This window comes from Anomaloglossus baeobatrachus, chromosome 2, assembly GCF_048569485.1.
Source record: "Anomaloglossus baeobatrachus isolate aAnoBae1 chromosome 2, aAnoBae1.hap1, whole genome shotgun sequence".
Taxonomy (NCBI): domain Eukaryota; kingdom Metazoa; phylum Chordata; class Amphibia; order Anura; family Aromobatidae; genus Anomaloglossus; species Anomaloglossus baeobatrachus.
Window position 1 is genome coordinate 97,538,221 of NC_134354.1, and position 25,745 is coordinate 97,563,965.

General features: G+C 48.6%; 2 protein-coding genes across 6 annotated transcripts in view; one reads left to right on the plus strand and one right to left on the minus strand.

The window, feature by feature from the left end:
- The window catches only part of TTC19 (tetratricopeptide repeat domain 19), an 81,810-nt gene extending 63,500 nt beyond the window's left edge, over positions 1 to 18,310 (minus strand). For all 3 annotated transcript variants that reach the window (XM_075335207.1, XM_075335206.1, XM_075335205.1), the window contains exons 1-3: positions 18,089 to 18,310; positions 14,464 to 14,555; positions 9,156 to 9,266 (exon numbers count right to left, since the gene is read on the minus strand). In XM_075335207.1, the coding sequence (XP_075191322.1) occupies positions 9,156 to 9,266; positions 14,464 to 14,555; positions 18,089 to 18,302 (417 nt within the window). In that variant the 5' untranslated portion in view covers positions 18,303 to 18,310. The remainder of the gene's footprint in view (positions 1 to 9,155; positions 9,267 to 14,463; positions 14,556 to 18,088) is intronic.
- Positions 18,311 to 18,382: 72 nt separating this feature from the next.
- ZSWIM7 (zinc finger SWIM-type containing 7) overlaps positions 18,383 to 25,745 on the plus strand; it is a 154,485-nt gene continuing 147,122 nt past the window's right edge. Inside the window, exons 1-2 of one of the 3 annotated variants that reach the window (XM_075333167.1) lie at positions 18,383 to 18,563; positions 21,957 to 22,114. In XM_075333167.1, coding sequence (XP_075189282.1) covers positions 22,039 to 22,114 — 76 coding nt within the window. In that variant the 5' untranslated portion in view covers positions 18,383 to 18,563; positions 21,957 to 22,038. Of the gene's footprint in view, positions 18,564 to 18,632; positions 18,673 to 18,695; positions 18,761 to 21,956; positions 22,115 to 25,745 lie in introns of those variants that run through there. The other 2 variants (XM_075333166.1, XM_075333165.1) reach the window with 2 other exon arrangements.

Sequence of the window (25,745 nt, forward strand, 5' to 3'; positions counted from 1 at the left end):
TCCCTTTAGCTCCAAAGTGTCGTTACAGAACCCGCACATGCGCACAATCTAGTTATCTTCTCAGTTGCAAAGCTGGTACAGCACACCTACGTTCTCACGTTCCCACTTTTGGAGGTGGTGACCGACCTCACATCTGGCTCAGCACTCCTCTCCCATCAGTCTAAAGCTGTTTTTAGTTAGCGCTGAATACTACCTCCGCTTTAAATTTGTAGGCTTTGACCCAGGAGCGACTCGTTTGATAAAAAAGAATATGATCCAATTAAAGAGAATCTGTCTGCAGGTTTTTGCTATGTAAAATGAAGCCAGTGTGCTGTAAGGATAAACACAGAAAATTCAGGGATTGCCTGTCTTGTCAACGTCTGACCTGTTGCTTATTTGCTATATTTGTTTAAGCAGCAGGACACTTATCATTGCTTGGACTATACAGTCAAGCGCAGGGCAGCCTGACATGCCATCCCTTGATTGACACCTCAGTGTCAACGTACAAACTGTAGAGAGCCTAGTGTTGGCGGGAGCAGTTCTCACAGCTCTGGCAGATGACTAAATCTGAAAAAAGAGAATTTTGTTTACTTACCGTAAATTCTTTTTCTTATAGTTCCGTATTGGGAGACCCAGACCATGGGTGTTTAGCTTCTGCCTCCGGAGGACACACAAAGTACTACACTTAAAAGTGTAGCTCCTCCCTCTGAGCTTATACACCCCCTGGTGAGCCAGTCCCAGCCAGTTTAGTGCAAAAGCTGAAGGAGAATAGCCACCCACAAGTAGAACAGAGCAAGAGCCGGAACAACCGGAGACTCTGTCTTGACAACAGCCGGTGATAACACACGGAACAAGAAAATTGCCAACGGGCAAGAGGAAGGGTGCTGGGTCTCCCAATACGGAACTATAAGAAAAAGAATTTACGGTAAGTAAACAAAATTCTCTTTTTCTTTATCGTTCCTTTGGGAGACCCAGACCATGGGACGTTCCAAAGCAGTCCCTGGGTGGGAAATAAACAGAAAAACTAAGAAGTAGGCAGAACCTAACTTCACAAGTGGGCGACAGCCGCCTGAAGGATGCGTCTGCCCAAGCTCGCATCTGCCGAAGCATGAGCATTCACTTGGTAGTGCTTCGAGAAGGTATGCAGGCTAGTCCAAGTGGCAGCCTGACAGACTTGTTGAGCAGTAGCCTGGTGCCTAAAAGCCCAAGAGGCACCGACAGCTCTGGTCGAGTGTGCTTTGATCCCCGGCGGGGGAGGCACCTGAGTACTCTGGTAGGCGTCCGAAATGGTCGATCTAATCCAACGGGCCAAGGTCGGCTTAGAAGCAGGGAGACCCTTGCGCCACCCTGTGGTTAGCACAAAAAGAGAGGTGCACCGCCTAAGCGCAGCAGTGCGAGACACATAAATCCGGAGAGCACGCACCAGATCTAGAGTATACAGTGCTTTTTCAAAGCGATGAACAGGGGCCGGACAGAAGGAAGGTAAGGAAATATCCTGGTTAAGGTGGAAGGGAGAGACCACCTTAGGAAGAAAGTCCGGAGTCGGACGGAGAACCACCTTGTCTTGGTGAAAAACTAAAAAAGGGGACTCCGAGGAGAGCGCAGCCAAATCAGAGACTCTCCTGAGAGAAGTTATGGCAACTAGAAAGGCCACTTTCTGAGAAAGATGATACAAAGAAACCTCCCTAAGAGGCTCAAAAGGGGGTTTCTGCAATACCGTGAGGACAAAGTTAAGGTCCCAGGGATCCAAGGGCCGCCGATAAGGCGGAATGATGTGAGACGCGCCTTGCATTAAGGTGCGGACCTGAGCCAGCCGGGCGAGACGCCGCTGGAACAGTACTGACAGAGCTGAGACTTGTCCCTTGAGAGAGTTGAGGGACAGTACTAGCTGCAGACCGAACTGTAGAAAAGACAGAAGGGTCGGCAAAGAGAATGGCCAAGGAGGATGGCCGGAAGAGCGACACTAGGACAGGAAAATTTTCCAAGTCCTGTGATAGATCTTGGCGGAGGAAGACTTACAGGCCCGAGTCATAGTGGAGATGACCTCAGGAGGAATACCAGAAGTCGTCAAAATCCAGGACTCAAGAGCCACGCCGTCAATTTGAGGGCCACAGAATTCGGGCGGAAAAACGGACCTTGCGAGAGTAGGTCTGGACGGTCCGGAAGATGCCACGGCATCTCTACGGACAGTTGGAGCAGGTCCGGATACCAAGCTCGCCTGGGCCAGTCCGGTGCAATGAGGATGACTCGACGGCCCTCCATTCTGATCTTGCGCAGGACTCTGGGCAAGAGAGCTAGAGGGGGAAACACGTAGGACAGAGGAAACTGGGACCAATCTTGAACCAGAGCGTCCGCGGCGAAGGCCTGAGGATCGTGGGAGCGAGCCACGTAAACAGGAACCTTGTTGTTGTGACGGGATGCCATTAGGTCCACGTCCGGAGTGCCCCATTTGCGGCAGATTGACTGAAACACTGCCGGGTGCAGGGACCACTCGCCACCGTCCACGCATTGACGGCTGAGATAGTCTGCCTCCCAGTTTTCCACGCCTGGGATGTGGACTGCGGATATGGTGGACTTGGAGTCCTCCGCCCATTGAAGGATGCGTTGTACCTCCATCATTGCCAGGCGGCTGCGTGTCCCGCCTTGGTGATTGATGTAGGCAACCGCTGTTGCGTTGTCTGACTGGACTCGAATGTGCCTGCCCGCCAACAGGTGGTGAAAAGCTAGGAGAGCTAGAAACACGGCTCTGGTTTCCAGCACATTGATTGAGAGGGCTGACTCGGACGGAGTCCAAGTGCCCTGTGCTCTGTGGTGGAGATATACCGCTCCCCAGCCGGATAGACTGGCATCCGTGGTGAGAATCACCCAGGACAGGGCCAAGAAGGAGCGCCCTTGGGACAGGGAGAGGGGCCGAAGCCACCACTGAAGAGAGCTCCTGGTCCGTGGCGACAGAGCCACTAACCTCTGTAAGGAGGAAGGCCGCTTGTCCCAACAGCGGAGAATGTCCAGCTGCAGAGGGCGCAGATGGAACTGGGCAAAGGGAACAGCCTCCATGGACGTCACCATTTGACCCAGCACCTGCATCAGGCGCCTGAGGGTATAACGGCGGGGCCGCAGCAGAGAGCGCACCGCTAGCTGGAGAGACTGCTGTTTGATTAAGGGCAACTTCACAAGTGCCGGCAAAGTCTCGAACTGCATCCCTAGATACGTGAGACTCTGGGTCAGAGTCAGAGTGGATTTGGGAAGATTGACAAGCCACCCGAATTGGGATAGAGTGGCGAGAGTGAGCGAGACACTCCGCTGACAGTCTGCGCTAGATGGAGCCTTGACCAGAAGGTCGTCCAGGTAAGGAAGCACTGCCAACCCCTGGAGGTGCAGGACCGCAATCACTGCCGCCATGACCTTGGTGAATACCCGAGGGGCCGTGGCTAACCCGAAGGGGAGAGCCACGAATTGGAAATGATCCTCTCCTATGGCAAAACGTAACCAACGCTGGTGTGAAACTGCGATTGGCACATGTAGATAGGCATCTCTGATGTCGATGGACGCCAGGAAATCCCCTTGGGTCATTGAGGCAATGACTGATCGCAGAGACTCCATGCGAAAATGCCGCACCCGAACATGCTTGTTGAGAAGCTTGAGATCCAGGATGGGCCGGAAGGTACCGTCCTTTTTGGGAACTAGGAAGAGGTTTGAGTAAAAACCTCTGAACCGTTCCCAAGTGGGAACTGGTACAATCATTCCGTTTGCCTGCAGGGATGCCACGACCTGTGAGAAGGCGGCGGCCTTGGAGCAGGGGGGAGTTGAGAGAAAAAAATCTGTTTGGCGGGCTGGAAGAGAATTCTATCTTGTAGCCGTGAGATATAATATCTCTCACCCACTGATCGGAGACTTGTTTTAACCAAGCGTCGCCAAAGTGGGAGAGCCTGCCACCGACTAAGGACATGGCTGGAGCGGGCAGAGAGTCATGAGGAGGCTGCCTTAGTGGCAGAACCTCCTGCGGTCTTCTGCGGACGCACTTTTGGGCGCCAGTTGGATTTCTGATCCTTAGCTGAGTTAACGGACGAGGCGGAGGGCTTAGAGGACGACCAGTTGGAGGAACGAAAGGAACGAAACCTCGATTGATTGCTACCCTGGGCGGGTTTCCTGGTCTTGGTTTGTGGCATGGAAGTACTCTTCCCGCCAGTTGCTTCCTTAATAATTTCATCCAGCTGTTCACCGAACAGCCGGGAACCAGCAAAAGGGAGCCCAGCAAGAAACTTCTTGGAAGAAGCATCTGCTTTCGACTCTCGAAGCCACAAGATCCTGCGGATAACAAGGGAATTAACTGAAGCCACCGCAGTGCGGTGAGAAGCCTCTAGCATGGCAGACATGGCATAAGATGAAAAAGCTGAAGCCTGAGAAGTTAAGGTAACCATCTCAGGCATAGATTCCTTGGTGAGGGAATGCATCTCCTCTAGGGAAGCAGAGATGGCTTTGAGAGCCCACACTGCTGCAAAAGTCGGAGAAAACGCGGCCCCCGCAGCTTCATACACAAATTTGGCCAGAAGGTCAATCTGACGGTCAGTGGAATCCTTAAGTGAGGTGCCGTCAGCCACGACACAACGGTCTGGGCTGAGAGCCTAGACACCGAGGGGTCTACCTTTGGGGAGTGCGACCACTCCTTGACCACCTCAGGTGGAAAGGGAAAACGGTCATCAGAACCATGCTTTGGAAAGCGTTTGTCAGGACAGGCCCTGGGTTTGGTCACAGCGGTCTGAAAACTGGAGTGGTTAAAGAACACACTCTTTACTCTCTTAGGCGAGGTAAACTGATGCTTTTCTGCCAGAGAGGGTTGCTCCTCTGAGACTGGCGGATTGAGATCCAGTACAGAATTAATAGAAGCAATCAAGTCACTAAAATCTGAGTCACCCTCGGAGAGATTGATGGGGTACATAGCCTCCGAGCCCCCCGTGAGGGCATCCTCCTCATCTTGAGAGTCAGCTCTTGAGTCAGAGCCGCGGGATGAGGAGGGGGAGGAAACCCTGCGCCTTCTCTTAGAAGGACGGGGTCTGGGACCTGATGATGAATCCTCTGTGAGCTCTGATGGACGGAGGTCAGAGGATAGGGATCCTCTGGCAAGAATATTAGATGCACCCTGTGAGGAGGGCTGATGCATATTCATCAAAGTCCTGGACAAAAGTCCCATGGACTCAGCAAATGACTGGGATATGGACCTAGAAAAGGACTCTACCCAGGCCGGGGGTTCAGCCACAGGTGCAGAAGCAGCCTGAGAGACCACTGGGGGTGAGACTCCAGGCTGTGGCACCTCCAAGTTAGAGCAAACATCACAATGTGGACAGGTGCTCGGCTCAGGCAGCAGGAGCTTACATGCAGTGCATACAGAATAAAGCTTTGGAGCCTTGCTCCTTGTGTGAGACATGCTGCTGGAGTGGGGGCTTTGCAAGAGAATGAACCCCAGGGAGAATATACAGAGGTGCACAACCGGAGACCGGCTGTGGCTTACCAGACAGCTGGAAGCGGTGTTGTGTGCCCTCCAGATCCCGAAGCCCGGACCCCCAATGCACAGCACCTTAGCAGAGATGAAGAGTGCAGACAGGCCCAGCGCAGAGTGAACTCTGCCTGAGAAATGGCCGCCGGAGCGAAGAGAGGGGGCGGGACTAGGGGGCGTTCCTGTAGGGGAGCGGTAACTGGAGGGCCATAGACCTGCAGGAGAGGAGACACGCCCCAGCAGTGGGGAGTGTCCCTCCCCTGTGCAGAACGGCCGCCGGGAGGAGCCGTGCCTGTCCCTCTTGCATGAGTGTCATGCGAGGGAAGTTAACAGAAACTAGGCCTCCGGCAAAGCCGGGGCCTAAATTTAAGCGGCGAGGCCGACGCGCAGGCACCATCGGTGCGGTTCTCGGGCGAAAGCTAGAGAACCCGCCGAAAATGTCAAAACAAACACATTCAGCATACTCTCCCCATACAATAAAGAACAGGGACCCCCCAACACATAAACGTCTCTGGTACTTAGCTGCTGAGACGCAGGGCCAGGTCCCTGGGGATGAGTGCTCCGGTCCAACAGAATCCTCAAGGGGCTGTGGATGGAGACCGGTCTCCTGCCAGGCATGGAGACCGTGCTGGCTCCCACTTCAAGCCAGAGCCCAGGAGGGATGGTGAAGGAGCACGGCATGTAAGGCTCCAGCCTTGGAAATCAACCTTACAACACCGCCGACACAGTGGGGTGAGAAGGGACATGCCGGGAGTCCAGACGTGGACCCGCATTTCTTCAATCTCTTTCCAAAAAGCAAAAAATCATATGAGCATGCATGTGTGGATGTATGCCTCCTGAACACAAAGCGATAAACTGGCTGGGACTGGCTCACCAGGGGGTGTATAAGCTCAGAGGGAGGAGCTACACTTTTAAGTGTAGTACTTTGTGTGTCCTCCGGAGGCAGAAGCTAAACACCCATGGTCTGGGTCTCCCAAAGGAACGATAAAGAAATTCTGATTGTGCCAGAACCGCAGCGCCCAGTAAGTGATACATCGTTGGATTCAGAGCCTCTCTACCTACAGCATGCTGCTCTCAGATGAGTTAGCAAAAACATGCTGACAGTTGCCCTTTAAAGAAAACACGCCTTGTTGTTGCTGGTGGGCACACACAAATTTAAAAAGAATCTATTAGTAGGATTTTGCTACCTCATCTGAGAGCAGCATGATGTAGGCAAAGAGACCCTAAATCCAATGATGTATCACTTAGTTTTCATGGGTGCAGCTGTTCTGACAGAGTTTGTAGATTAAGCAATGCAGCAGAGCTAAGAACACTAACCTTGCAAGCACTAGGTGTTCTATATACATTGTCTATAGACAGTGAGCTGCTTATCAGAGGACGGCGCCAAGTCAGATGAGTGCCCATGTCCCAACTAGTCACAGCAATTATAATCACTGGGGTGATAAAACCTTCAGTTTAAGTAAACAACAGTACACAGCTTGACATCATTGAATTCTGTGTTTTAACCCCTACCTCATGTAGTTCTCAGATTACATAGCAAAATCCTGCTAAGATTCCCTGTAAAGTGAACTTAATGTTTGGCCACGCCAAGCCTGTGCTAGGTTTGTACAGCCTCTGATTAAGCTCCAATTACTTGTAGATATTGTTGCACAATCCTTGAAAATAGCCAGTGCACAAGAAACCACGGGTGCACGAGTTACATATCAGGGAACTATTAGAAATTCTTAGAGGCGTGGATTGGAAGTTTTAGCAGTAATATAATTCTGTTAATGATAAAATATCATGAAATTGCTAGAAATACAACTCTAAATTCACCTAAGGCAAACAGTGGGGTCCTACATTAATTTGGTAGGAAACATAGCACAATGTTAAAAGGAACTTGGCAACCATTTAATCCAGACAGGCTTCCTCCTTACAGATATCTATGTGTTAGGCTGAATTCTGATGTCCGTGAAACACCATCCGTATGCAGAATATGGTGTAGAGACAAATCAACAGCCTCATATAAGCCCACGAGACTGATGACTTCAGGTCGGGAGACCCATGGCTGGTCCGTACTCCATATTCTGCACACAGACAGTGTTTTTATGGACGGCTGAATTTGGCATTACCCTGTAACATGTTTTTGACAAAAACCTTGGGATGTTCTGTTTAGATGTCCCCACTCCTGCCCAGCTGGACTCTTAAAGGGAACCTGTCAGGTCCTGTATGCACCCAGAACCAAGAGCGGTCCTGGGTGCATATTACTAATCTCTGCCTAACTGTCCCTGAATCTAGTAACATAGATAAAGAGATCTTTAGAGAAAGTATTTCTTAAGGCCGCTTTACACACTGCGATATCGGTACCGATATCGCTAGCGTGCGTACCTGCCCCGATCGGTTGTGTGACACGGGCAAATCTCTGCCCGTGTCGCACAACATCGCCCGGACCCGTCACACGGACTTACCTTCCCTGCGACATCGCTGTGACCGGCAAACCGCCTCCTTTCTAAGGGGGCGGTTCGTTCAGCGTCACAGCGACGTCACAGCAGCGTCACTGAACTGCCGCCCAATAGCAGCGGAGGGGCAGAGATGAGCGAGACGTAACATCCCGCCCACCTCCTTCCTTCCGCATTGTGGCCGGGAGGCAGGTAAGGAGAGCTTCCTCGTTCCTGCTGTGTCACACGGAGCGATGTGTGCTGCCGCAGGAACAAGGAACAACCTCGTTACTGCTGCAGTAACGATATTTGAGAATGGACCCTCATGTCACCGATGAGCGATTTTACACGTTTTTGTGACGATGCAAAATCGCTCACAGGTGTCACACGCAACGGCATCGCTAAAGCGACCGGATGTGCGTCACAAATTCCATGACCCCAACGAGATCACTTGAGCGATGTCGTAGCGTGTAAAGCCCGCTTTAAGATCCTTTATGATATGCTAATGAGGCCAGGGACTAGTCGCAAGGGCGTTAGTTCCTTCCGCTAGTCGGCCCCTTTAGCATGTAAGCAGGCCCCTGTGGGGGTGCTAACATGCTAATGAATGTGCATCGTCAGAGGCATGGTCGCGCTCCCCTTCTGCTGCCACTACGCCCGATGCTGGATTTTAGCCCAGTGCGCATAATCATGGACTTCCGGTTATGCGCACTACACCAGTTTGAAACCGGAAAGCGTACACCCAGATCCATAGTGTGCATTACCAAAACTCCGGATCATGCGCACAGAGCCAAAATAAAGTGTTGGATGCGATGGCAGCAGAGAGGTGAGCGCGACCATGCCTCTGACGCTGCACATTCATTAGCCTACTATCATATCCACAAGGGCGGACTAACATGCTAAGGGGACCGACTAGCTAAGGAAACTAATCCCCGCGCTCATTCGCATATAATAAACGATCTTTAGAAATACTTTTTCTAAAGATCTGTTTATCTATGCTAGTGTATATTAGCAATATGCATCCAGAACTGCTCGTGGTGCTGGGTGCATATTGGACCTGACAGGTTCCCTTTAATTCTCTTCTCATTTTTCAGACTTTACATTCTCTGTAACAAAGAGTATTTCTGAGTACACCTTAGCTTTCTGTAATGAGTGTGGCTTTCATGCTGCTCATGGTTCAGGCAGCAGACAACAGTTGACATATTCTCTACAGACTAAAAGACCAAAATATTATTTAAGCAGATAAGTGGGAAAAAAAAGCAGTAACATACCAGATCATATGTGTAAATGATTGCCCGTTTGCTCTCACACTCGTGCGCCAGATGAAGAGTCTTGTGTAAAATCTCCTCTGCTTCTTCCATTTCACCTTTCATAATACTGAGCTAAGGTAAAATAAATAATAAATTATTCAACCATATTACGTGACACCCAAAACACATACCTCCATGTACAGAATACACTGACACTGCAGGCAATCAAGTGCATCCTCTGCTTTTTTTTATTTCACTAATTTAGTATCAGTACAGTTCTGATAGTCGCGCATCAACAAGAATATTCTGGACTATGACGCACCTTTAAACAGTAATTTAGGCAATCCTTAACACTAATAATGGTGCAAAGGGATATTACCATTAAGGCTGCTTTCACACATCCGGTTTTTGCAGTGCGGAACAATTCGGCGCTTTGCAGAAAAACTGCAACCATTTTTTTTTGCCGCCGGTTGCGTTTTTTTCCGCATAGACTTGCATTAGCGCCCAATTGTGCTGCATGGCCTTGCGTTGCGTCCGTTGTTTGCCGGATGCAGCATATTTAGCCCATGCGGCGGCCGGATGGAACATTGCCTGTCACATTTTTTTGTGCGGTGAAAAAACCGCATTGCGCCGCAGCGCAATTTACAATGCAAGCCTATGGACGCCAGATGCGGCATCCTGCGGCAAAAACCGCATCCGGCTGCCGGATGCGTTTTTTTGCACTGCGCATGCTCAGTATCAAGCCGCATCCGTCAAAAAAATGGATGGGCCGCATGGAAAAACTCATGCAACGGATCCGTGTTTTTCGCCGCATCGGTTGCATAGGTTTTTGAGCCGGATTGAGCCGCAGTGCAAAAACCGGATGTGTGAAAGCAGCCTTAGAATGCTAAATGAAGGTATAACCACTGAGACCCCAGCTAATAACAATAACATGTGAACAGACGTCATTCTTAAAGAGAATATGTAACCAGAAAATGACCTATTGTTTAAATCCACAACTAATTTAGTAGCAGTACGCAGACTCAATTCCTATATTATATATTAAGGCATCTAATGAGCATGTGCAAACGTCATTGTGCAGGGAGGGGGAGCAGGGTGAGCTGTGATATCACCTACTGGATCCTGTACTATCTGCCATGATTACAATGAGGTATTACCTGTCATTGTAAACCTGCCTTTTCATGAAAAGGAGCCTGCTGTAAACTTTTGCTGAAAGCAAGACTGATAATGTATTTTTTTTATTTTTAACACAAGTCGTGATGTGAAATAAAAAAAATAAAATAAATAAATTGCAAACAAAAAATTGAAAACCACATGTAACACAAAAACCTATATTTGTTTTCTGATGACACATTCCCTTTAAGGTCTTGTGCAGGGAACTATAAGAGAAGGTTCACACACGGCAGATTATTGCTGCGGATTAACTGCTGATTTCACCTCCGATCTGTGTATGTGAGAATGATTTAACCCACTCGTCAGCTATGGTTACCAAGTGCAAATTTTACCTACTCAAGTGTCATGATTCCGCCTAGCAATATGTCTGGATGTAACAAGTGTCAGTTCAGTTGTCCAATTATCGGACATGGGCATACTGAGCTGTCAGTACGATGATGGACAGTTCAGCCGTCCAATCTCAGCAGGGGCGTGCTGAGTGGTATGATGATGGACAGTTCAGCCGTCCAATCTCAGCAGGGGCGTGCTGAGTGGTATGATGATGGACAGTTCAGCCGTCCAATCTCAGCAGGGGCGTGCTGAGTGGTATGATGATGGACAGTTCAGCCGTCCAATCTCAGCAGGGGCGTGCTGAGTGGTATGATGATTGGATGGCTGAACTGTCCATCATCGTACTGACAGCTCAGCATGCCCATGTCCGATAATTGGACGGCTGAACTGTCAATCTCAGCAGGGGCATGCTGAGTGGTATGTTGATTGACATTTCAGCCGTGCAATCTCGGGCAGAGGCATGCTGAGTTATCAGTACAATGATGGACAGTTTAGCTGTCCAGTCTCCGCCGGAGCATGCTGAACTATCAGTATGATGATGGACAGTTCAACCGTCCAATCTCGGCAGGGGCGTGCTGAGCTGTTTGTATGGTGATGGACAGTTCAGCAATATAATCGGAGGCTGGGGCGTGCGAGGTTTCCTCCATGTGTCTCCGCTTTGGAGTGATCACTTGGCTATTTACATGCCTCCCTGCCTTCAATTACTGTCAGTCATAGCGTTACCTCAGTAGTGCCTATGTGCCTGCTACCTGTTCCTGTGCTAAGTCTGCTCTATTGTTTACCCAACCTTGGCCCTTGCTTCTGATGATCCATTTGTCTAGCCCCTTTGTCTTTAACCGCTACCTTCCTGGAATTCTTACGCCTTTGTTTCAGCCTTTATTCCCAGCCTTCCTGGTATCTGACCCCAGACCTCTTGACTACCCAGTGTCACAAATAGCAACAAAAAGAGGAGCTAAAAACTCCCCCAAAAATGTATTATAAAATGTACTCACAGCAAAAAAGGGGCAACCAGTCCAGTTAGCCCAGGCCAACACATCTAATGCACAAACAGGATGCAGACAAGCCTCTCAACATGATGGACACTTCACAGGTGCAAGGTAAATTGCACACCAGTGGCCCGCAAGCGTGAGGATCCGTGATGAGGATTGTGGGCTTACGTACATTGGCCAATTTATAAACTAATACCTCACATACAGTTAGGTCCAGAAATATTTGGACAGTGACACAAGTTTTGTTATTTTAGCTGTTTACAAAAACATGTTCAGAAATACAATTATATATATAATATGGGCTGAAAGTGCACACTCCCAGCTGCAATATGAGAGTTTTCACATCCAAATCGGAGAAAGGGTTTAGGAATCATAGCTCTGTAATGCATAGCCTCCTCTTTTTCAAGGGACCAAAAGTAATTGGACAAGGGACTCTAAGGGCTGCAATTAACTCTGAAGGCGTCTTCCTCGTTAACCTGTAATCAATGAAGTAGTTAAAAGGTCTGGGGTTGATTACAGGTGTGTGGTTTTGCATTTGGAAGCTGTTGCTGTGACCAGACAACATGCGGTCTAAGGAACTCTCAATTGAGGTGAAGCAGAACATCCTGAGGCTGAAAAAAAAGAAAAAAATCCATCAGAGAGATAGCAGACATGCTTGGAGTAGCAAAATCAACAGTCGGGTACACTCTGAGAAAAAAGGAATTGACTGGTGAGCTTGGGAACTCAAAAAGGCCTGGGCGTCCACAGATGACAACAGTGGTGGATGATCGCCGCATACTTTCTTTGGTGAAGAAGAACCCGTTCACAACATCAACTGAAGTCCAGAACACTCTCAGTGAAGTAGGTGTATCTGTCTCTAAGTCAACAGTAAAGAGAAGACTCCATGAAAGTAAATACAAAGGGTTCACATCTAGATGCAAACCATTCATCAATTCCAAAAATAGACAGGCCAGAGTTAAATTTGCTGAAAAACACCTCATGAAGCCAGCTCAGTTCTGGAAAAGTATTCTATGGACAGATGAGACAAAGATCAACCTGTACCAGAATGATGGGAAGAAAAAAGTTTGGAGAAGAAAGGGAACGGCACATGATCCAAGGCACACCACATCCTCTGTAAAACATGGTGGAGCCAACGTGATGGCATGGGCATGCATGGCTTTCAATGGCACTGGGTCACTTGTGTTTATTGATGACATAACAGCAGACAAGAGTAGCCGGATGAATTCTGAAGTGTACCGGGATATACTTTCAGCCCAGATTCAGCCAAATGCCGCAAAGTTGATCGGACGGCGCTTCATAGTACAGATGGACAATGACCCCAAGCATACAGCCAAAGCTACCCAGGAGTTCATGAGTGCAAAAAAGTGGAACATTCTGCAATGGCCAAGTCAATCACCAGATCTTAACCCAATTGAGCATGCATTTCACTTGCTCAAATCCAGACTTAAGACGGAAAGACCCACAAACAAGCAAGACCTGAAGGCTGCGGCTGTAAAGGCCTGGCAAAGCATTAAGAAGGAGGAAACCCAGCGTTTGGTGATGTCCATGGGTTCCAGACTTAAGGCAGTGATTGCCTCCAAAGGATTCGCAACAAAATATTGAAAATAAAAATATTTTGTTTGGGTTTGGTTTATTTGTCCAATTACTTTTGACCTCCTAAAATGTGGAGTGTTTGTAAAGAAATGTGACAATTCCTACAATTTCTATCAGATATTTTTTTTCAAACCTTCAAATTAAACGTTACAATCTGCACTTGAATTCTGTTGTAGAGATTTCATTTCAAATCCAATGTGGTGGCATGCAGAGCCCAACTCGCCAAAATTGTGTCACTGTCCAAATATTTCTGGACCTAACTGTATATTTTATATGTATTTTTTGCACTTTGACTATGCGGGGTGCAGCTGGGCCTCTTAATACGGCCGTGCATAGTGGAATTTCTGTCCCTTACGTGCTGCAGTGAGTAGAGTCCGGGTAACCCGCCTAATCTAATAGTAAGGGCGTGGTAATAGGTTGCTGGCTGGACACCATGCGCATACAAGTGTGAACAGTGCCCTATGCGCGCCACTGGTGTGCAATTTACCTTGCACCTGTGAAGTGTCCATCATGTTGAGAGGCTTGTCTGCATCCTGTTTGTGCATTAGATGTGCTAACTGGACTGGTTGCCCTTTTTTGCTGTGAGTACATACTACCCAGTGTCACGGCAAGTCCATGAGTCGTGTCTAGCGTCACAGCAAACATGCAGCTATACCATCATGTGATGATCTAGAGAAACACATGGACAAACTACCACAAAATACGCATCCAAGATGCAGAGTTTGTCGCAGATTTTGCATGGAATTCACCATGCTACTGTGAAAGAGGGAAAATCCACAGGATGGGCCATCAATGTTAGAAAGCAAGGATTCTGGCTTCTAATGCTAAAGACTCAAAATACATTTAAAAGAGTAAGAATCTGAATCACTAAGACTGGCGTTTCGTTCCGAAATTAGGGCCGCGCAGGAATTCGGAGCGCCAAATTCATTAAGAGGCCCCAGCCTCAGTTCGCATTGCCAAACATGTTACTCTATTCATGGGCTGAAAATACATAAAATACATTTCCGAGTTAAGAATACTATTAATACATTTGGTGGGTGGGTGTAGCCACGCCCCATCCCAGCTGCTTACCTGTCCCACCCAGTTTGCTTCCCACTGTTGGTGTGAAAATGCCAAAATTCACTAAACATTTCAGCAATTTAGCATTATGCAAAAATGTTTGTGACTTTTCAAAGTGTTTTACGCTATTTTTCTGATGAATTGGACCCTAAGGATATAGACAATATTTTTTGCTAGCATCTTACCTTAGCTTTCTTCAAATGATAAATTATATTTTCTTCTGCTAGTGTAAGTCCTTCATCCTTGTCCTCCTCAAGTTTAGAGAAGAGAGAAAACGCTGAAAATCAATGCAAATGGTAAATTTACTGCAATGCAAAACGTTCTGCCAAAAGTAGCGTTAAGTGGAACATGAAAAAGAGGCATCAACACACAATCATTATAGAGGGAGGGTAAAAAAATGTGATGACCCATAGAGTAATGAATATTTGCCTAAGGTTGGGATGCATGGATAGAATTCTTCCCTGGATGGCCTTCTTCCATGGATAACCCTCTTACATAGCTTTGTTCCATCGATATCCCTCTACCATGGATAGCCCTCTACATTGGATAACCCTATTCCGTGGATTGCCCTCTCCTGTGTATAACCCTCTTCCGTGGATAGATAGCCCTCTTTCAATGGATTGCCCTCTTCTGTGGATTTCCCTCTCCTGTGGATTGCCCTCTCCTGTGGATTGCCCTCTCCTGTGGATTGCCCTCTCCCGTGCATAGCCCTCTCCCGTGGATAGCCCTCTCCCGTGGATAGCCCTTTTCCAGTGGATTGCCCTCTTCCATGGCTAGCCCCCTTCTATGGATAGCCCCCTTCTGTGGATAGCCCTCTTCTGTGGATAGCCCTCTTCTGTGGATAGCCCTCTTCTGTGGATAGCCCTCTTCTGTGGATAGCCCTCTTCTGTGGATAGCCCTCTTCTGTGGATAGCCCTCTTCTGTGGATAGCCCTCTTCCGTGGAAAGCCCTCTTCCGTGCATAGCCCTCTTCCAATGGATTGCCCTCTTCTGTGGATTGCCCTCTCCAGTGAATTGCCCTCTCCTGTGGATTGCCCTCTCCTGTGGATTGCCCTCTCCCGTGCATAGCCCTCTCCCGTGGATAGCCCTCTCCCGTGGATAGCCCTTTTCCAGTGGATTGCCCTCTTCCATGGCTAGCCCCCTTCTATGGATAGCCCCCTTCTGTGGATAGCCCTCTTCTGTGGATAGCCCTCTTCTGTGGATAGCCCTCTTCTGTGGATAGCCCTCTTCTGTGGATAGCCCTCTTCCGTGGAAAGCCCTCTTCCGTGCATAGCCCTCTTCCAATGGATTGCCCTCTTCCAATGGATTGCCCTCTTCCAATGGATTGCCCTCTTCCAATGGATAGTCCTCTTTCATGGATAGCCCTCTTCCATGGATTGCCCTCTTCCAATGGATTGCCCTCTTCCATGGATAGCCCTCTTCCATGGATAGCCCTCTTCCATGGATAGCCCTCTTCCATGGATAGCCCTCTTCCTTTGAGCAACAGGAAGAGAAGCTACAGGGAAGGGCCTTTGGTTGAAAAAAAAAGGGGGAACAGCGAGGGGAACCTGAGAAAGTGTGTGTGTGAGTGTGCTTCAGATACAGTTTATTAGGACGAGTTGGCTGTACCCACATTGGTCACAGATCAGCAGAAGTATCACTGATTGTGGGTGACATCCAGGTCACGTACTTGGCAAGTTAATTTTAACTTGCAACTCAAATGAAATAACTCACATCATCATATTGACACCTCCTGATGAAGCCCAGTGTTGGTGAAACTCCATCCCCACCTTTAGGCTATGTGTCCACGCTAGAATGTCCCTGCGGATTTTTCTGCCTGAAAATCCGCGACTTTCGCGGAAAATCCGCACCCGCGGATTTGCCGCGGATTTACCACGGATTTTGATGCGGATTTCATTTTTTTTTTTCCCCCATTCAAAACCAAAAATCCGGACAAAATCTGCACCAAACAATTGACATGCTGCAGATTTTTCCGGATCAAAATCCGCGGCAAATCCGCAGCGGAAAAATCCGCAGCATGGACACAGCATTTCCAAAATGCCATTGAAATGGCTTAGAAGTGCTGCTGCTGCAGATTTTCGGGAAATCCGCGGCAAAATCCGCGCGAAATCTGCGTGGGCACATAGCCTTAATCTTCCTCCTTCTTTACCAGCAATACCATGTCACAAGTAGTGATGAGCAATTACTACCATTCTCGGGTGATCAGAACTCATAACGAGCAGTTTGAAGGGCGCGACTCAAGCATTCGAACATAATGGAAGATCTTCTGGAAAAATGCTCGAGTTCCCCATTGACTTCCATTATACGCAGTACACGTATCGATCCCGTCAGAGCGTCCAACTGCTTGTTACGAGTATCGATCACTCGAACATCGTAGTGCTCACTACTCAGAAGGCATAGAAAACTTACTTATTGTTTTTCATTATTTTATGTTCCATTCATTTTTTCTATTGTCCTTTGTGCTTCTACCTTATATAACCTACCATCTTATACCGGCCGCTTCTTTATCAAATGAATTTACATGTTATTGCCCCTTATTACCTTTTTACTTATTTTTTAACTTTTTCTCATTTATCCCTCTTTTTGCTTTTATTTTATTGATACAATTACCATTTGGCAATTATTTCTCACGTGCACTTATGTTGCTGTGTATTATTCATTATCTTGCTTATTGCTGGTGTTGGGGTGTTTTTTGGCTCTACATTAGGGGCTTTTTCTGTATAGTATTTGGATGCTCTTCACCTTCCACCTTGTGTTTCTCTTTAGTCTTGTGTCACTCCTCAATTATTTATATATTCTGTAATTGCTGATGTAAAAACTACATTTACTTGTGTGGCCTGATCCTTCTGTTTTGTGTCCTTTTGGGCAGATATAGTGCTCCTAGGCCCCAAGTCAGGCAAGCTTTTACCCCACTGTTAAATGCAACTTAGATTGTGAGCCCCAATGGGGACAGTGTTGCCATTGTATGTAAAGCGCTGTGGAATTACTTGCGCTATATAAATGAATAAATATATTATACTGAAAAGTCATAAAATTTTGGCGCAATGCGAGGCTGGAAAAAAAAAATAATTGTGACTTTTGTCGGTATCACGCCATTTCTGCCCAGTATCTAAAAAAAGGGACGCAACATGGAGGAGCAGTGACCCTCGCGCAGTATCATAAGGAGCGGAGACATTCCTTACCTACCAATCTTTCGCCAGTCACCAACTTCAGGCACATTCTCGACGAGGCGAGGACCTTTTAGTGAATCAGGAGCATCAGACTCCAGCATGTCCAATAAAGACCGGCATGAAAAACTCTGGTCTTGATGAATCAGGGCCTTAGTGTGTGGCCAAGGCCTTATTTATTTTATTTTGATATGTAAGGGGATATATTAATTCACATACTTAGAGCTTTGTTAGCTCTGTTGTTGCCTATGCAAAGCACATTCCATCTGTTGCTGCCTATGCAGAGCACATCTCTTTTGCTGCCTATGCAGAGCAAACGCCATCACTTTTGCTGCCTATGTAGAGCACACTCCATCTCTGTTGTTGCCTATGCAGAGCACATTCCATCTCTGTTGCTGCCTATGCAGCGCACACTCCATCTCTTGTTGCCTATGCAGAGCACACTCCATCTCTTGTTGCCTATGCAGAGCACACTCCATCTCTGTGCACAGCTCCATGCAAAGGAGGTGCTTGTGGCAACCTGTCAGCATGCAATAAGGGCTGAATAGGAGGCAAATTGCAGAACTGCAGGCACTTATGTCTGATGTTGGTGCATGCTGCTCTGGAGGACATGCAGCCGCCGTGTGTTATACATGCGTCCTCACCTGCTGCGCTCAGGAGGATGATGGGAGGACGTGAGCTGCTCTTGTACGACCCATCCCGCCGCCCTGAGTACAGCACACGTGACACAGTAAGGACCCCGGTCCTGGGAGCCCCTCTGCAGGCAGTCCGCCATGCTGCCCCCCGGACACACTGCCTGTGCACACCGGCCGCACACGCACGCCACGCCGCCCTCATAAACATCGTCCCGAGTGTCATGTGACGTCTGTACCCGTCACGTGACAGCAGTCAGCCAATGACATAATATCCATGACGAGTTTTACAAGCGCCCTGACACAGTCAGGGAAGTGCTGGAAGAGCAGATCTTGGGTGGACTCTCTCGCCCCCTACAGGTCACATCGTGCAGTGGCGTAAATGTAGGCGGTTCAGGAGCACTCCATTCTATCGCTTGTCTGCTGCCACCTGGTGGACGGATGTGCTAACTGTCGCCCCGCTGTCATCCGAACCGAATTCTCACAGGTCAGTAAATGTTACATACTAAAGAACTCCAAGTCCCGAGATCCTTTGCGGTTCTGCAGGTCACATGATTTGGCTTTCCATGCAAGAAATGCACGTGCCCTGAGTGCAGGTATACGGTGGTATATCCTAAATGGAGAAACTCCAACTCCCATGGGGCTCAGCAGACTAAGGGAGTGCCAGTGTGCATGTCATAGAGGGTAAGGGGAGAGGAAATGAGTGTGACAAGGCTCTGCAGCCTGTCCTGGGACCAAAACTCCCAGCATGTTAGGAGCCAGGAGATGCTGGGGGCTTTAGGCTTACAATAAACAATGACATTGCTTCAGGCCTACTAATAAGAAGAGACAGCAGTTTGGAGGGTCGCAGGAATGCGACAGATAGGAGGGTCTCAGGATCGCAGCAGGTAGGAGGGTCTCAGGACCGCGGCAGGTAGGAGGGTCTCAGGACCTCAGCAGGTCAGAGGGTGACAGGAACGCGGCAGGTCAGAGGGTGGCAGGAACGCGGCAGGTCGGAGGGTGACAGGAACGCAGCAGGTCGGAGGGTGGCAGGAGCGCGGCCGGTAAGAGTGTCGCAGGAGCGCGGCCGGTAAGAGTGTCGCAGGAGCGCGGCCGGTAAGAGTGTCGCAGGAGCGCGGCAGGTAAGAGTGTCGCATGAGCGCGGCAGGTAAGAGTGTCGCAGGTAAGAGGGTGGCAGGAACGCGGCAGGTCGGAGGGTGGCAGGAACGTGGCAGGTCGGAGGGTGGCAGGAGCGCGGCCGGTAAGAGTGTCGCAGGAGCGCGGCCGGTAAGAGTGTCGCAGGAGCGCGGCCGGTAAGAGTGTCGCAGGAGCGCGGCCGGTAAGAGTGTCGCAGGAGCGCGGCCGGTAAGAGTGTCGCAGGAGCGCGGCCGGTAAGAGTGTCGCAGGAGCGCGGCCGGTAAGAGTGTCGCAGGAGCGCGGCCGGTAAGAGTGTCGCAGGAGCGCGGCCGGTAAGAGTGTCGCAGGAGCGCGGCCGGTAAGAGTGTCGCATGAGCGCGGCAGGTAAGAGGGTCGCAGGAACGCGGCAGGTAGGAGTGTCGCAGGAGCACGGCAGGTAAGAGGGTCGCAGGAGCACGGCAGGTAAGAGGATCCCAGGAGCACGGCAGGTAAGAGGGTCGCAGGAGCGCGCAAGTAAGAGGGTCGCAGGAACACGGCAGGTAGGAGGGTCGCAGGAGCGCGGCAGGTAAGAGGGTCGCAGGAGCGCGGCAGGTAGGAGGGTCGCAGGAGCGCGGCAGGTAGGAGGGTCGCAGGAGCGCGGCAGGTAGGAGGGTCGCAGGAGCGCGGCAGGTAGGAGGGTCGCAGGAGCGCGGCAGGTAAGAGGGTCGCAGGAACGCGGCAGGTAGGAGTGTCGCAGGAGCACGGCAGGTAAGAGGGTCGCAGGAGCACGGCAGGTAAGAGGATCCCAGGAGCACGGCAGGTAAGAGGGTCGCAGGAGCGCGCAAGTAAGAGGGTCGCAGGAACACGGCAGGTAAGAGGGTCGCAGGAGCGCGGCAGGAAGGAGGGTCGCAGGAGCGCGGCAGGTAGGAGGGTCGCAGGAGCGCGGCAGGTAGGAGGGTCGCAGGAGCGCGGCAGGTAGGAGGGTCGCAGGAGCGCGGCAGGTAGGAGGGTCGCAGGAGCGCGGCAGGTAGGAGGGTCGCAGGAGCGCGGCTGGTAAGAGGGTCGCAGGAGCACGGCAGGTAGGAGGGTCGCAGGAGCGCGGCAGGTAGGAGGGTCGCAGGAGCGCTGCAGGTAGGAGGGTCGCAGGAGCGCGGCAGGTAAGAGGGTCGCAGGAATGCGGCAAGTAGACCTGGTTTGTGGCCCTGGATTACCAACGTGGCCAATGGACTGAGGTTCTGCTAAACTTTATCACCTTTAATCAGCTTGGAGGTATGGCCATCTTATTCTTCCACTAAGAGGATCCTGTATAAAATATGACGTAATAGAATTAGGCCTCAGACTGGGTCTCTCTTTGCTTATGAATGGCTGTCCTCCTCTTACCTCAGCTGGGGAGGGGCGAGGGGTCTAGATAAGACCCAATATAACACTTTTATAAAAAAACGATTGTCAAACCCAAGGAAAAGCAAATTGTCTTACAGATCGATACATATTTTTCCAATCTGTAAGATATTTCTTAACTTGTAAAACAAATGGGATAAGTATTTTTTTACTTTGTCTTTTTTTTTTTTTTTATTTAATCTTTTTGCACATTCAATCTAAAATTAAATAAGCATATTTTTTGCTGCTCTTAATGTATAAACCGATAGAAAAACCACAATGGAATTAATAAACAAATATCATCTTTATTGGAAAATCCCATAACAATCATAAAAATCCTAAAACCAGAAGCACAGCAGTAGACAATGACAAAAAGGTTCAGCATACCTGGCTAAATAGCTGGTAATATTAAGGCTGCAATGGCAAAAGATAAATATCGGGATGTACAAAAATAATGCTAATAATAAATAATCACAGTTGTAAATAAATAATGTCACTAAATGACAACAAATAATGATACAGTGATTATTAATAATCCAATAACAAGTACATCCTGATAAAAAACATTTTCAAAGAAATGAAACAGCCAAGGTATATGTAAAACCCAGTCAGGTGCTAAAAAACCTTACCAGAGGAACACCCTGACGTGCGTTTCGCTGTGGCTTTTTCCAAGGTCGTATGTGAAAGAGAATATTAATGACTGATAGCTGGTTATCAGATAAATCTGATGTCCCCGGACTCCTGGCCGCTTCTTGTCTGTAGATAGATTGGCGATAGCTCTGAAGGGGCAATGCCTGGAAGGTATTCTTGTCCCGTGCACATTCTCATTAGCAAAGAGGAGAAAGGATCTGGCTCCCATTCACACCTTACATTGGAACTGCAGAGGTTTTCATGCCATCTCTACAATATTCAATGTATAAACTATCTGTCTTCAGGGAAAACCCCTGACCTTGAAAGGGAAAGTTTAGCTTGGCTGTGTTACCCTGTGTGTGCCAGAATACAAGGGTGCTTGGGAAAGCTGGGTGGCGCGTATAATAATGTGCCACCCAGGGCAGGGGTCTCGCCAGCCTATCAAGATGACAAGTTTTGGCAGCAGAAGTGGATGTGGATGTGTGAAGCGGCTCATTGCCAGCTGACTGATATAGGCGAGTGTGAGAGGCAGCGTCCCCAATATAGTCACATCTGGCTTATTCATCCAAACATAGTCACATGTCTGTTATATACATGCACTAGTAGTATAGTAGTAGTCTGTGAGGCTGTACAGATGTCCATGTGTTTTTTGACCACGTTTCACTTCTAAATACTGGAGATCTTTTTTTTCCCTTTATGCTGCCGCACACCACTTATTAGTTGTCCCACATCTTACTCCAGCTCATATTCTATGAAATGTCTCCTTTTTTTATTGTAGTCGTGTCCCTTTATGTCCAGGATTGCAGCCTGCGGCGTTTTCTGCGAGCGGTGATGTTCCCGGGGACTCATGTTCCGATGACATGGACCTTACATTGCCGTCTGCAGCAGAAGAGCTTCTACGAGAAATAAAACGCCGTTACCAAGAGACCTCGCAAAGTAAGAAAAGTTTTCAAACCCAATGTCATTTCTGTACTAAGCGTTCTGATGGCATCCACCGACCTCTATAAATGTGCCGTGCTTAGAAATATTACCGCTCCTTCTGTCAGTAACACAAAGTTGAATCCAGAAGTCTCGTCTCAATAACCCCTTGAGGGCGCAGTTTTAGCTTTATGGGTGCAAATCATTGTTATTGACATAGCTGTCTTGTGCTTGTATAACTTTATTACAACATTTTCAGTTGTATGCAAACTAGTTGATGCACAAATGAATACCCCCCACATAAAAAACACCACATCTAGTATTTTGCATGACCTTCGTGATATTTAAGGACTAATCGTAGCCTTTAAGGCTGCTTTACACCTTACAAATTTGCATACGATATCGTATGCGATGTGACCCGCCCCCACCGTATGTGCGTCACATTCAATGTGTTGACCGTGTCGCACAAACGATTATTTGCCATCATACGTACTTAGCCGTCCATACGACCTCGATGTGGGCGGCGAACATCCACTTCCTGGAGTAGGAGGGACGTTCGGCGTCACAGCGACGTCACGCGGCAGCCGGCCAATAAAAGCAGAGGGGCGGAGATGAGCGTGACGTAAACATCCCACCCACCTTCTTCCTTCCGCATTGCAGGCGGGAGCCGCGGGACGCAGGTAAGCTGTGTTCATCGTTCCCGGGGTGTCACACACTACAATGTGTGCTGCCTCGGGAACATTGAACAACCCGATGTTCAATTTTTAGTAATTGAACGATATGCGTGCAATCAACGTTTTAACGTTCAATCGCACGGAGGTAACCCACGCTACAATGTAACTTACGATGCCGGATGTGCGTCACTTACAACGTGACCCCGCCAACACATCGTTAGATAAATTGTAGCGTGTAAAGTCCGCTTTAGGCATAAAAAAAACAAATTGGTGACATATTGCAACATCTATTCTCCATTCTTCAAGAACGACCTCTTTTAGCACCTGGAAGCTGGATGCTGGATGATGACAACTTTTTTCTTCAGAATTCCCCATAAATGTCCGATTGAGTTCAGATCAGAAAACAATTGGCCACTGAATCACCTTCCCCCTGTTCTTCAGAAATGCAACAGTCTTCTTAGATATGTTTTGAATCATTGCCAGGTTAGTAAAGTGCACGTCTACCAAGAGCACAGAGTGATGGGAGCTTCAGCTTTCTCTGATCCTGGCCATTAGTGTTGTGTAAGTTTCAACTGCCCTACCAAAGGTGACCGCAGAAGCTTAGTCCTGCTAATGGATTAGGCTACATGCGCATGCTGCAGTTTTTTCTGCACACAAACTGCAACCAAAACTGCACACAAACTGCATCCAAAACTGCACCTTGTCAGAGAGAGCCTGGAAATGTCCCAAAAACGCTTGTAATGTAGGTGCGTTTTTGGTGCGTTTTTGTCAGTGTTTTTTTTAAAGGAGAAACAAAAATATGATCGGAAAGGATAATGGATAAATAGCTAGAATAGATGATAGATAGAATCGATAGATGGATAGATAGATAATAACATATATATTAGATAATAAGAAAGAACAGAAATAATACATAGGAATAAATAATAGAATAGCTTGATAGAGGGATAACCAGCTTGGTTAGCTTTTTTTTATTTTTTGGGGGTAAAAAAATAACATGGGGTCCCCCCCATTTTTTATATCCAGCACAGGAACAGCAGCAGCTGCAGGATGCAACCCTCAGCTATCTGCTGTACCTTGGCTGGTTATGAAAAATATAGGGAATCCCACACTTTTTTTTTTAATTATTTGATTTATTTAAAAAAAAAAAAAAATGACGTGGGATCCCCTCATTTTTCTAATACCAGCCAAGGTGCAGCAGACAACTGGGGGCTGATATTATTAGGGTTGGAAGGGCCATCGTTATTTGGCCCTTTCCAGCCTAACATTAGCAGCCCACAGCCTCCCCAGAAGTGGCGCATCCATAAGATCCGCCAATTCTGGCGCTGGACCCGGCTCTTCCCGTTGCCCTCGTGCGGTGGCAATCGGGGTAATAAGGAGTTAATGGCAGCAGCCCATATCTGCCACTAAGCCCTAGGTTAGTGATGTTTTGTGTCTATGAGACACCCCACATTACTAATCTGTAAGTGAAAGTAAATAACCACAAACGGTCAATCCTTTATTTGAAATAAAACAAAAAGCCACCCTCTTTCACCACTTTATTAACTTTCAAAACACTTTGCCAGGTCCGAAGTAATCCACACGAGGTCCCACGACGCTTCCAGCTCTGCTACATCCCTGTCCCGTCACAGCCAGAGGTCATGGCTGCCAGCTGTGAGTGTGGACAGAGCCGCGGCGACCAGAATGAACTGGGGTGAACCCCTGACATCACAGCTACGGGTCCCGCAGTACGGCGGGTGTCACAGCAATGACATCATGACTGTGGTTCAGGCTGCTACTGAAGTGAGCCGCGCTATCGGTGGTGCTGTCACTCATGTGAGTCCTCCAGCTGTGGCTCACTTCAGTCGCGGCCTGATGTGCGCTCACGGGTGGAGGATTCGAGGTGTGACAGCAAACACCTGAGTGATGGCACCGATGACCGCGCTGCTAACTTCAGTCACTCGGGTGGTTTGCTATGACAGCTGGAGGACTCCACCACTGAGCGACAGGCTCCACAACTGGAGTCCTCCAGCTGTCACAGCAAACCACCCGAGTGACTGAAGTCAGCAGCACGATCAGCGGTGCCATCACTCAGGTGTCTGCTCTCACAGCTCGAGTCCTCCACCGCTGATAGAGCGACTCTCTTCAGTGCGGTACGATTTAGACACTCCCACCGGCGGATGTGATTGGTTGCAGTCAGACAGCTGTCACTCAGCATGGGGGCTCGTCTGACTGCAACCAGTCACAGACAGGGGAAGGAGTCAATACGTATGAGCGGGTCGGGAAGAAGATGTGAGGCAGGGGAGCAATGTGACAGCCAGTGATCGGTGAGTATGTACTGCTTGGGAAGAAAGAGAGAGAGAGCACAAGAGAGACAGAGACACCGACATGGGCACTGACACAGGCACCGACACACGGACACCAGCATGTCAAAATCACTCCGGCATTGATTTTGTCATTCTGGAACTAAGTTGGTGATCTGCATTTTTGTTGACAAAACCGCAGGTAAAACGCATGCAAAATGCACCAATTTGATAGCATGCATTTTTCCTTGCGTTTTTGATGCCTTCATTGATTTCAATGGGTGACAAATGTACACAAAAACGAAAGAAACAATGAACATGCTGCATTTTTTTTGTCAGAAACATTTGACAAAAAAAAACGCTGACAAATAAACTGCAATATGCGCATAGCAAATCTGACTTCCCATAGACTTTGCTGGGAAGTCAAATGTCAGAAAGTTCTGACAACAAAACTGCACCAAAAACGCTGCAAAAACGTGACAAAAAACGCAGCGTGCGCATGTAGCCTAAGAAGGGCATATTTATTGGGTCATGGAAACCCCTTTCTTGGAAGAGCTAATTTGGGGTGGGACACAAGGGGTCTCTTAGTCTGCTAGATCAGAGATAGGAGCGTGCATAGGAGCCATCAGTTTGTCTGTCCTCCACAAAGGCAGGGTTTTTATTGTACCCCCAGAAATAGGGGCGTTTCAGCAC